This window comes from Manis javanica, chromosome 15 (genome assembly GCF_040802235.1).
Source record: "Manis javanica isolate MJ-LG chromosome 15, MJ_LKY, whole genome shotgun sequence".
NCBI classification, from domain to species: Eukaryota; Metazoa; Chordata; class Mammalia; order Pholidota; family Manidae; genus Manis; species Manis javanica.
Window position 1 is genome coordinate 67,746,609 of NC_133170.1, and position 13,020 is coordinate 67,759,628.

Genomic DNA, 13,020 nt, shown 5'->3' on the forward strand with positions numbered 1-13,020 from the left:
GTGTGAATGTTCATGCAGCTTTATTTTCAGGTAGGAGTAAGAACAAGCCAGTATTGCTAACTGATAGCTTCCTTTCTCTCAATGAAATACGAGAGAGATCAGCTGAGAGTGAGAGGAAGGGCCATGGCTGGGTTTAGGGGAGGTATGAAGCTGTGTCTCTAGAAATGAAGAAGACAGACTATGAGAACAGCCAGGCAGTGCTGAGAACATTCTCACGCTTGTGACTGAATTCCAAGGAAAACGGATCAGCTGATTCGGATGGTTCTCTCCAGCCATATCCAGCCTGCTCAGGTACTAGTACAGAGAAGGCTGAAGGCAGGGTTCACCCAGAGTTGGGGCGCTTTTGCAGCACTGTCCAGTGGCCCTTTTCATGATGATGATGTTTGATAATCTGTGCTGTCTAAAGCAATTGCCATAGTACAGCATGGAAAAGACAATTAATGACTTTATAATATCTTACTACACTGACAGACAGTGACTGCAATAGAGGGGGTGAGGACTTGATAATATGGGTGAAAGTTGAAACCACTGTGTTGTTTATGTGAAACCATCATAAGATTGTATATCAAGAATACTTTAATAAATAAATAAATAAACAAAACAAAAATGTGATAGCCATTAGCCACGTGGCTAATGAGAACTTGAAATGTGGCTAGTAAAACTGAGGAAATGAACAGATGGAATACCTAGAGAGACAGAGACTCCAGCTGCTTGTGGAAAACAGGGATTCGTATCCTACTGATCTGGGTGGGCAGTCTGAGAGACTTTCTAAAAGCGAGAGGGTTGCTAAAGGGGCAAGGATTTTCACTTTCTTTTCACTTTCATTTTTCTCTCCTTGTTTCCTTCATTCTTTCTTTCTATCTTCTTTTTTGCGTGTAATTTTATTAATTTTAATCAATTTCAATTTAAATAGCCAAAAGTAGTCAGCAAAGTTGCAGGATCCAAAATCAGCACATAAAAATAAGTTGCATTGCTATACACCAGCAAAGAACAATCTGAGAAGGAAATCAAGGAAACAATTCCACTTATAATAGCATCAAAAAATACTTAGTAATAAATTTCACCAAGGAAATGAGTGATCTGTAGTTTTCAGAACTACAAAACACTGCTGAAGGAAATTAAAGAAGACACTAATAAAACATTTAAATAGAAAATAAATGGAAATACATCCCATGTTCATGGATTGGAAGACAATACTGTTAAGATGACAATGCTACCCAAAACAACCTATAGATTCAATGCAATCTCTATCAAAATCCCAAAGGTGTTTTTTACAGCAATAGAAAAAAACATCCTAAATAGCCACATCTAGCTGGTGGCTGCTATATTGGCACAGCTTTGAAAAGCAGTAAGGAAAGTTTTTTCAGGGAGAAGGAAGAACGCTGTGGGGGAAGAGGAGAGAAAATGGGCATAAAGCTGCAGATGACATGTGCCTTGCTGAGTCTAGTCACCAGGCCCTTTGTTTGGATTCTAGTTCCTGCTAGCAGGTATGTACTTACCATAGTGTCTGGCACATAGTAGGTACTCAGTAAATGTATGCTGAATGAGAGAGGGAAGGATGAATGAGGCAATGCAGGATAGCAGGGTAAACTTTCTGGGTGTCCTGGGAAGTCACCTCATGCAAATGAGAATAATAACTCCCCTATATTAAGAACAGTTAAGAGCATGCTTCTAGAATAATAAGGGATGCCAGCTTTAGACAAATGATTTAACATGCAATACCTTATATAAAGAACTTAGAATCTGGCACATAATAAATGCTCAAAAAATAGCTATTATAATAATAATAAAAATAAAAAACAAAATGAGATCATGGATAAGAAAGTGTTTGTAAAAAACCCAAGGGCACCATTAAAAAGCTCCTCTAAAGCAAAAAGTAGGTTTGACTTGGCATCAGCATCACTTTAGGCTTATCTTTACAGGCTCAATTGAACTCACTTGAAGACCATACTCTTTTGGAAGGTCAAGAGTGCATGCTGGTGTCTCCACTGCTAAAGTCCACCTCCAGATGCAAACTTTCTGTAAATGACAGCAGACAAGGAGAAGGAGCATGAGAAGCTTTCTGAAGGCTGCTGAAGTAGCCCAAAACTCTCACGATAACACTGTAGCTTTGCTTAACTAAGCACAGCACCATGAGCTAAGCCACAAGCATGGAATCCTGTCATCCCCTGGGAGTGTCACAGATGCCATGTAGTCTGAGCAGAACTGTTCAGGAGGACACTCTTGACAGGGTGGCCAGCCCATGGATGCTGCCCCATAGGGCCCTTTACCTGGATTTCAGCATCAGAGATGGTTGCCAGATACTTGGCATCACGGGTGATAGCTATGGCCCTGATGCCATTACCTTCTGGGCAGCTGTCAAATATAGTGTGCACAGGAATGCTGCAAAATAAGATGAGGGAACAGGCATTTGCTGAGGTCTGCTTTGCTTCCCAGAGGGACCCACTTCAAAAACATAACAACTGAGGGAACTGGATTAAAGATGGTGGTGCGAAAGGTGAGACAGAGACCTCCTTCTAAAACCACACATAATATGAAAATATAATTAATACAACTAATCCTGAAAGAGCAACAGGAAAGAAGGCTGCACCAGACTGCATATACCTGGAGAAAAGAGCAGACCTCACGGTACAGGGTAACATACCAAAGCTGTGACCCAGTGGGGCCCAAGCCCTTCCCTCACCCCAGCTCACCAGCAGAAGGAAGAGAAATGGAGCGGGAAGGGAGTGGAGGCCTGGGACTGCTAGAGATCTGCTCTGGGAGCATGAACCTACATTGCATGGTGATCTGGTGATTTAGTGGGGTTGGAAAGCTAAGACAGATGGAATACCTAGAGAGACAGAGACTCCAGCTGCTTGTGGAAAACAGGGATTCATATCCTACTGATCTGGGTGGGCAGTCTGAGAGACTTTCTAAAAACGAGAGGCCTGCTAAAGGGGCAAGGATTGCACAGAGCTTACTGCTCAGCAGAAAGGACAGATAGACAAAATTGTCTGGGTGCACTCTGCCCAGCAGGTTGGGAGTTTAAACAATCTTCAGGGGCTCCTGCACCCTGGCTGGCTATGCAGCTCCAAGGCCACCCATTGTGATACGCAGCCTGCTGTGTCTTCCTCACAGCTAGCCTGTACCTGGCTCAGGCTCACGAAGCAGCAACTCCTGCCCTGGTGTTAGGCCAGCCAGAGGGAAGCCCAGCCTATGGCAGCTACAAACACAAAGCAAAGAGGATTACACCTGAGTGTTCAGCCCTGGTTCTGGCAGTGGAGACAGGCATAGCAGCCGGCAAGCAGGAAACAGCTCTTTCCTCCTGGCAAGCACCAATACTGCTCCCCTGAGAGCCCCAACATTGCTCCAGGGGCTGAGCAGCTCCAGAGAGTAGAGCTTCTGGGTACTAGAGGGCGCCACAGACAAATTATGAAATGGCAAAGGAACCTGGTTCAAAGCAAAATTATGAATACACATGAGAAAGATTCAAATGAAATCGACCTCCTGAATCTTCCTGAAAGAGATTTCAAAATAAAAATCATTAACATGCTCATGGAGGTACAGAAAAATATTCAAGAACTCAGGAACAAATTTTGGACAGAGATCCAATTGTTGAAGAACACAGTGAAGGGTATTAAAAGCAGATTAGATACAGTGGAGGAGATGATAAATTAAATAGAAATTAGGAAAGAGGAATACAAAGAAGCTGAGGCACAGAGAGAAAAAAGGATCTCTAAGAATGAAAGAATACTGAGAGAACTGTGTGAACAATTCAAACAGAACAATATTTACATTATAGGGGTACCAGAGGAGGAAGAGAGAGAAAAAGAGATAGAAAGTGTCTGAGGAGGTAATTGCTGAAAACTTCCCCAATCTGGGGAAGGAGATAATCTCTCAGGCCATGGAGGTGCACAGATCTCCCAACATAAGGGACCCAAGGAAGACAACACCAAGACATATAATAATTAAAATGGCAAAGATCAAGGATAAGGACAGACTATTAAAAGCAGTCAGAGAAGAAATAAAATCACATACAAAGGAAAGCCCATCAGGCTATCATCAGACTTCTCAGCAGAAACCTTACAGGCTATAAGGGAGTGGCATGATGTATTTAATGCAATGAAGCAGAAGGGCCTCGAACCAAGAATACTCTATCTGGCAAGATTATCATTTAAATTTGGAGGAGGGATTAAACAATCTCCAGATAAGCAAAAGCTGAGAGAATTTAGCTCCCACAAACCACCTCTACAGTGTATTTTGGAGGGACTGCTATAGATGGAAGTGTTCCTAAGGTTAAACAGCTGTCACCAAAGGTAATAAAAAGGGATAGACAAAGAGTACAGAATATGATACCTAATATATAAAGAATGGAGGAGAAAGAAAAGGAGGGGAAAAAAAGTACCTTTAGATTGTGTTTGTAATAGCATACTAAGTGACTTAAGTCAGACTCTTAGATAGTAAAGAAGTTACCCTTGAACCCTTGGTAACCACAAATCTAAAGCATGCAATGGCAATAAGTACATATCTATCGATAATCACCCTAAATGTAAATGGTCTGAAGGCACCAATCACTAAATGGATAAAAAAACAAAACCCATCTATATGCCACCTGCAAGAGACTCAATTCAAACCCAAAGATATACAGAGACTAAAAGTGAAGGGATGGAAAAAGATATTTCATGCAACTATTTGGGAGAAAAAAGCAGGTGTTGCAGTACTTGTATCAGACAAAATAGACTTCAAAACAAAGAAAGTCACAAGAGACAAAGAAGGACATTACATAATGATAAAAGGGTCAATCCAACAAGAACATACAACCATTATAAATATCTATGCACCCTTACAATTAGCACGTATAATGTGGGGTGGGCACAGGGAGGGCTTTGCAACACAGAAAAGACAAGTAGTGATTCTACAGCATCTTACTACGCTGATGGATAGTGACTGTAATGGGGTTTGTGGGGGGGAGCTTGGTGATGGGGGCAGTCTAGTAAACATAATGTTCCTCATGTAATTGTAGATTAATGATACCAAATATATATATATATATGTGCACCCAACACAGGAGCCCCTACATATGTGAAACAAATACTAACAGAATTAAAAGGGGAAATAGAATGTAATGCATTCATTCTAGGAGACTTCAACACTCCACTCACTCCAAAGGACAGATTAACCAGACAGAAAATAAGTAAGGAGACAGAGGCACTGAACAGCACATTTGAACAGATGGACCTAACAGACATCTACAGAACTCTCCACCCAAAAGCAGCAGGATACACGTTCTTCTCAAGTGCACATGGAAGAATAGACCACATACTAGGCCAGAAAAAGAGCCTCAGTAAATTCAAAAAGATTGAAATTCCAACAACCAACTTCTCAGATCACAAAGGTATAAAACTAGAAATAAATTGTACAAAGAAAACAAAAAGGCTCACAAACACATGGAGGCTTAACAACATGCTCCTAAATAATCAATGGATCAATGACCAAATTAAAACAGAGATCAAGCAATATATGGAGACAAATGAAAACAACAGCACAACACCCCAACTTCTGTGGGACACAGCAAAGGCAGTTCTAAGAGGGAAGTATATAGCAATCCAGGCCTTTTTAAAGAAGGAAGAACAATCGCAAATGAATAGTCTAAATTCACAATTATTAAAACTGGAAAAAGAAGAATAAATGAAGCCCAAAGTCAGCAAAAGAAGGGACATAATAAAGATTAGAGAAAAAAATAAATAAAATTAAGAAGAATAAAACAATAGAAAAAATGAAACCAAGAGCTGGTTCTTCAAGAACATAAACAAAATAGATAAGACCCCAGCCATACTTATTAAGAAAAAAAGAGAATCTACACACATAAACAGAATCAGTAATGAGAAAGGAAAAATCATGATGAACACCACAGAAATACAAAGAATTATTAGAGAATACTATGAAAATCTATATGCTAACAAACTGGATAACCTAGAAGAAATGGACAACTTTCTAGAAAAATACAACCTTCCAAGACTGACCCAGGAAGAAACAGAAAATCTAAACAGACCAATTACCAGCAATGAAATTGAATTGGTAATCAAAAAACTAGCCAAGAACAAAACTCCTGGGCCAGAAGGATTCACTGCTGAACTTTATAAGAGATTTAGAGAAGACATAATACCCATTCTCCTTAAAGTTTTCCAAAAAAATAGAAGAGGAGGGATACTTCCAAACTCATTCTAGGAAGCCAGCATCACTCTAATACCAAAACCAGGCAAAGACACCACAAAAAAAGAAAACTAGAGACAAATATCCCTGATGAACATGGATGCAAAAATACTCAACAAAATATTAACAAACCAAATTCAAAAACACATCAAGAGGATCATACACTATGATCAAGTGGGATTCAACTCAGGAATGCAAGGATGGTACAACATTCAAAAATCCATCAACATCATCCACCACATGAACAAAAAGAAGGACAAACACCACATGATCATTTCCATAGATGCTGAAAAAGCATTCGACAAAATTCAACATCCATTCATGATAAAAACTCTCAACAAAATGGGTATAGAGGGCAAGTACCTCAACATAAAAAAGGCCATATATGATAAACCCACAGCTAACATCATACTTAACAGTGAGAAGCTGAAATCTTTTCCTCTAAGATTGGGAATAAGACAAGGATGCCCACTCTCCCCACTTTTATTCAACATAGTACTGGAGGTCCTAGTCACGGCAATCAGACAACACAAAGAAATAAAAGGCATCCAGATTGGTAAGGAAGAAGTCAAATGGTCACTGTTTGCAAAAAACATGATATTGTACATAAAAAAACCCTAAAGAATTCACTCCAAAACTACTAGAACTAATATCTGAATTCAGCAAAGTTGTGGGATACAAAATTAGTACACAGAAATCTGTTGCATTCCTATACACTAATGAGCTCTAGCAGAGAGAGAAATCAGGAAAGCAATTCCATTCACAATTGCATCAAAAAGAATAAAATACCTAGGAATAAACTTAACCAAAGAAGTGAGAGACCTATACCCTAAAAAGTACATGACACTCCTAAGAGAAATTAAAGAGGATACTAATAAATGACATTATTTAACAATAATTAATATTGTTCAAATGGCCATCCTGCCTAAAGCAATCTACAGATTCAGTGCAATCCCTATCTAAATACCGACAGCATTGTTCAATGAACTGGAACCAATAGTTCTAAAATTCATATGGAACCACAAAAGACCCTGAATAGCCAAAGCAATCCTGAGAAGGAAGAATAAAGCAGGGGTGATCTCACTTCCCAACTTCAAGCTCTACTACAAAGCCACAGCAATCAAGACAATTTGGTACTGGCACAAGAACAGACCCATAGACCAATGGAACAGAATAGAAAGTTAAGATATTAACCCAAGCATAAATGGTCAATTAATATATGATAAAGGAGCCATGGATACACAATGGGGAAATGACAGCCCCTTCAACAGCTGGTGTTGTCAAAACTGGACAGCTACATTGTAAGAGTATGAAACTGGATCACTGTCTTAACTCCATACACAAAAGTAAACTCGAAATGGATCAAAGACCTGAATGTAAGTCATGAAACCATAAAACTCTTAGAAGAAAATATAGGCAAAACTCTCTTGAATATAAACATAAGCAACTTCTTCGTGAACATATCTCCCTGGGCAAGGGAAACAAAAGCAAAAATGAACAAGTGGAACTATATCAAACTAAAAAGCTTCTGTACAGCAAAGCACACCATCAGTAGACCAAAAAGGCATCCTACAGTATGGGAAAATATATTCATAAATGACATATCTGATAGGGGGTTGACATCCAAAATATACAAAGAGCTCATGCACCTCAACAAACAAAAAGCAAATAAGCCAATTAAAAAGTGGGCCAAGGATCTGAACAGACACTTCTCCAAAGAAATTCAGATGGCCAGCAGGCACATGAAAAGATGCTCCACATGGCTAATCATCAGAGAAATGCAAATTAAAACCACAATGAGATATCACCTCACACCAGTTAGGATGGCCAACATCCAAAAGACAAACAACAACAAATGTTGGTGAGGATGTGGAGAAAGGGGAACCCTACTACACTGCTGGTGGGAATGTAAATTAGTTCAACCATGTGGAAAGCAGTATGGAGGTTCCTCAAAAAACTCAAAATAGAAATACTATTTGACCCAAGAATTCCACTCCTAGGAATTTACCCTAAGAATGCAGCAGCCCAGTTTGAAAAAGACATATGTACCCCTATGTTTATTGCAGCATTATTTACAATAGCCAAGAAATGGAAGCAACCTAAGTGTCCATCAGTAGATGAACGGGTAAAGAAGACGTGGTACATATACACAATGGAATATTACTCAGTCATAAGAAAAAAACAGATCCTGCCATTCACAACAACATGAATGGAGCTAGAGGCTATTATGCTCAGTGAAATAAGCCAGGCAGAGAAAGACAAGTAGCAAATGATTTCACTCATATGTGGAGTATAAGAACAAAGGAAAACTGAAGGAACAAAACAGCAGCAGAATCACAGAACCCAAGAATGGACTAATAGTTACCAAAGGGAAAGGGACTGGGGAGCATAGGTGGGAAGGGAGAGATAAGGGTGGGGAAAAAGAGGGCATTACAATTAGCATGTATAGTGCGTGGGGGGCACAGGGAGGGCTGTGCAACACAGAGAAGACAAGTAGTGATTTTACAGCATCTTACTACGCAGATGGACAGTGACTGTGAAGGGGTATGTGGGGGGGACTTGGTGAAAGGGGGAGCCTAGTAAACATAATGTTCTTCATGTAATTGTAGATTAATGATAACAAAATAAAATTTAGAAAAAGAACAAAGAAAAAACTGAAGGAACAAAACAGCAGCAGACTCACAGAACCCAAGAATGGATAAACAGTTACCAAAGGGAAAGGGACTGGGGAGGATGGGTTGGAAGGGAGGGATAAGGGGGAAAGGGGGCATTATGATTAGAACACATAATGTAAGGGGGCACACGGGGAAGGCAGTATAGCACAGATAAGACAAGTAGTGATTCTACAGCATCTTACTACGCTGATGGACAGTGACTGTAATGGGGTATGTGGTGGGAACTCGATAATGGGAGGAATCTAGTAACCACAATGTTGTTCATGTATGTTTATATTAATGATACCAAAAAATAAATAAATAAAAATAAAATAAAATAACAAAAAAAACGTAACAACTACGGAGAAACAAAATGTGGTCTGTGCACACAATGGAATATTACTCAGCCATAAAAAGCAGTGAAGCATGGACACATGCTACCATGTTGTACATGGATGAACCTTGAAAACATCATGCTAAGTGAAAGAAGCCAGACACCAAAGACCACGTATTGTATGGTTACATTTATAGGAAATGTGCAGAATACAGAAATCCATGGAGTCAGAAAGCAGATGAGTGTTTTTCATGGGGGCAGGGGAATGGGGAGTGACTGCTGATGGGTGTGGGGTTTCCTTTGGGGGATGAAAGTGTTTTGGTACTAGATAGAGGTGGTGGTTGTACACCATTGTGAATGGACTAAATGCCACTGAGTCGTTCATTTTAAAGTGGTTCATTTTATGTTATGTGAATTTTACCTCAATTCTTTAAAAAAAAACAACTAACTCAGGGTATCACGTATATGTGCTATTTGGTCTCCACATGAACTCTAGTCTCTCATTCATTACTGAGTGCTAATTCTGGGCTAGGCACTGTGCCAGGCATGAAGAATAAAAAGATGCCTAGACCAATATCCCTGCTCCCAGGGAAACAAGAGCTCTCCTACATAAGTGGGAATATAAGTAAGCACAAGCTTTCCAGACAGTAATTTAGCTGTATCTATCAAAATTTTAAATGTACATACCCTATGGCCCAACAATTTCACTTTACAACTTTTTCCTAGAGGAACAATAGCAAAAGTAAAGAGAGAGAATGTAAATTCACATTCATCGTGGCACTGCTATTGGCAAAAAATCTAGAAACATAAATATCCATTAATATAGACATTGTTAAACATTATGACACAATCATATAATGAAACACTATGCTACTTTCAAAAAGAAGGAGGTAGACTTGGGAAAGTGATAAAATTTTGTGAAAAAAGCAAATTGCGAAACAGTTCATACAGCATCGCCTGGATTGTATGTGTGTGTGTCTTTGTGTACAAAGAAAAGTCTGGAGGAATAGTCTCCAAATTGAAGAATGGTGATTCTGGAGGTGAGGTTTGGTTGAGGAGGGACTTTCACTGTTTGACTTACACAGTTCCAGACTGGGTCACCGGCAAGACTTTAGAACTGTTAAGATGCAGACAAAGCCTTGACAATGCAGAACTTAATTAGATGATAGTTAAATATCTAAGAGAGTCAAAGAAATACAGGAAACAATGGAAGCAAAGAGAGAAGTGAGCTGTAACTTTGAGGGCCCCTGACTTCCACTGGAAGTGAAGAATGGTTGTGCAAGCAGGTGACAGGAAACTTAGGAACTGTGGGCTATGAGCTCCCTCTTTTTATGAAGCCCTTGTTACAGTATGTCCCATCAGTGTCCTAATTGGCTGGAACCAAGTCTGTGTACTAGCCGAGGGCCTGTCTGATCTCTGTCACTTGAGAAACTTAATCCCACTGAAAAATAGCCCCAGAAATTCACTTGGAAGGCAGTCGTAAAATTGCTGGGAATGACATAATGATATCCTTAATTTGAAAACATAACTTATCCCTGGGAATATTTAGAATTAAAAATAGAGAAGATGAAGCCAGTCAAATTTGCGCTATTAACACATTTGTGATCAGAGAATTTGTTCTTTTTTTAGGAATGGCTGATGTTTAAGAGAATTTAACATATCAGAGTCTCTAACAGATTAGATTTGTGATTCTAATCTAAAGTACATAATGATTTAGACTTGTGATTTTAAATTCAAATTGTATTAGGTTTATAAACAATATTAGAACACTTAAGAGAATTGAAGATTTGCCACATTTATGTCTAATTTATTAGATTTGCAAGAATTAAGTACAGGTGAAAGATTTGTTAATCAGGCTACTAATGAACTTAAACATGATAGCAAATATATTCAATTTCTAAATGCAGCTTAAATGTTTAAAAGGAGTTAATAATCAAATTTGTAAGTGGGACCAAACATTAATCAAATCCCTTTTAAGGCAACTGCAAAAATATGCTAGATTTATAGAGTAAGATTTATAAGTTGAACGAAAAGCTTAGAATTACAGTTTTTAATTTATCACTTTAATAAAGTGAATATTTATTCCAAAACCAACTAACTTTTTCTGTGTCTTAATGTCATCATTTGTGAGGTCATGAAACTCATATTGACATGTCATTTGAATTGTTAATTTCAAATAAGCTTTACTATATAACTTAAAAAGAAATCACTATGAGAGTCACCCTCCGTCTATTGGGAGAAACAGCTTTATAGACAAGAAAACAGCAAAGAATAAACACTTTGTAAGGGGCCAGCTCTGCTTGTGGAGAAGGACTATCAGCAACAGCTTTAGAGCAGAGACACACTGAGGGACCCACTCTTGCAGGCTTTGGACTTCCCATTGCAGGAGATAATAACCTTCCACCATGTGTAAGCAGAACGTCCCGTTCCTTGTATCTGAAAGCATGTAACAGCTACAGATGACTGCTAGGCATGCAGATGGGGAATTTCACTTTCTGGGGTAACCGTTGGTACAGCTATGCTGTGAGGTGTGTATTCCCTGTGACACAGGCTGCGTTGGCAAGGAGCGGCCTCTGAAGGGTGGCAAGCAGGGGAGCAATTCAATCAGATTTGGCGTTTGGGAAATGATCACACTCAAAATGCTGTGGAGAAAAACCACATGATAATACATGATGATATCCATATATGTGTAGTTAAAACAACAGCAAATGTTCTAAAAGGAAACATACCCAACAGACTGCCTCTAGGAAGAAGACTAGGACTGGAATGGTAGTAAAAGGAGACTTAAGCTTTGCTTTGAATTAAAATGTATTAAGACAATTTTTAAAAAATCAACAGATGAATGGATAAGCAAAATCACTACATCTGTGCAATGAATCTTAAAAACCATAAAAAGGAGTGAAGCACTGACAGACACACACTACAACACGGGAGAACTTTAAAAACATGACTGAGTGATAGAAGCCACCACAAAAAGCCACATATTATGGGATTCCACTGACACAAAATGTTCAGAATGGGCAAATCCATAGAGACAAAAAGCAGATCAGAGGCTACCAGGGGCTAGGGGAGGGGGAATGGGGAGCTCATCAGTACAGAATTTCTTTTGGGGGCGATGAAAATGTTCTAGAAATAATGGTGATGGCTGCACAACATTGTGAATGTAATTAATGCCACTGAATTATACATTTTTAAACAGTTAAAGTGGACAGTTTTATGTTATATGTTTTATTACAATAAAAATAATCAATGTCACAGAGGCTGGGTTGAAGAGTGAATCCACAGGGAGAGTCCCCGGGAGACCAGGCAGGGGGCTGCTATGAGAGCCCAGGCTGCAGAGGTGGGCAGGGCTGTAGGGACGGGGTCAGAAGTCCTTTGGGAGGTAGATGCCTCAGGACTGTGGACATTTTAGCAGGAGATGCCATGGGGCATGTGGGAGAATGTCCTCCAGCAGTTTCCTCATCAGTAAATAGAGGAAACCCTGAGATGGTTGTGCTCTCACGTCCTAGATCTGGTCCTGGCTGGAGAACAATACCAACAGCATCCTCATCATCTCAGGCCACAGTTAAGGAATGGCCAGAGGAAACTGAGCCTGAGTAGAGCCTGAGAAGGAACAGACAGCAAGCAGGATGAGAAACCAGGGGGACATGGTAGCCGAGAAGCCAAGAGAAGAGAGGGTACCAAATGCCACTGAGGTCAGGTAAGATGAGGACCAGGTAACATGGCCTATGGAGGTCTCCGGTCACCTGGGGGGGAACAGTTCCTGTGTCCTAGAACATTCAACGTAACTTTCAGAACACTCAAGAACATTGAATGTAACTTCTTCCTATTCTTGCCCAC

The 13,020-nt window shown here is 39.6% G+C and overlaps 1 protein-coding gene across 7 annotated transcripts in view; it reads right to left on the reverse strand.

Moving 5' to 3' along the window:
• The window catches only part of CFAP251 (cilia and flagella associated protein 251), a 60,603-nt gene that overhangs the window by 38,251 nt on the left and 9,332 nt on the right, over window positions 1-13,020 (reverse strand). For all 7 annotated transcript variants that reach the window (XR_012125841.1, XR_012125842.1, XM_073223570.1 and 4 more), the window contains exons 6-7: window positions 2,271-2,382; window positions 1,939-2,019 (exon numbers count right to left, since the gene is read on the reverse strand). Coding sequence is in view for 5 of the 7 variants with exons in the window: in XM_073223570.1 (XP_073079671.1) it covers window positions 1,939-2,019; window positions 2,271-2,382 (193 nt within the window). In the remaining 2 variants the exon portion in view is untranslated. The remainder of the gene's footprint in view (window positions 1-1,938; window positions 2,020-2,270; window positions 2,383-13,020) is intronic.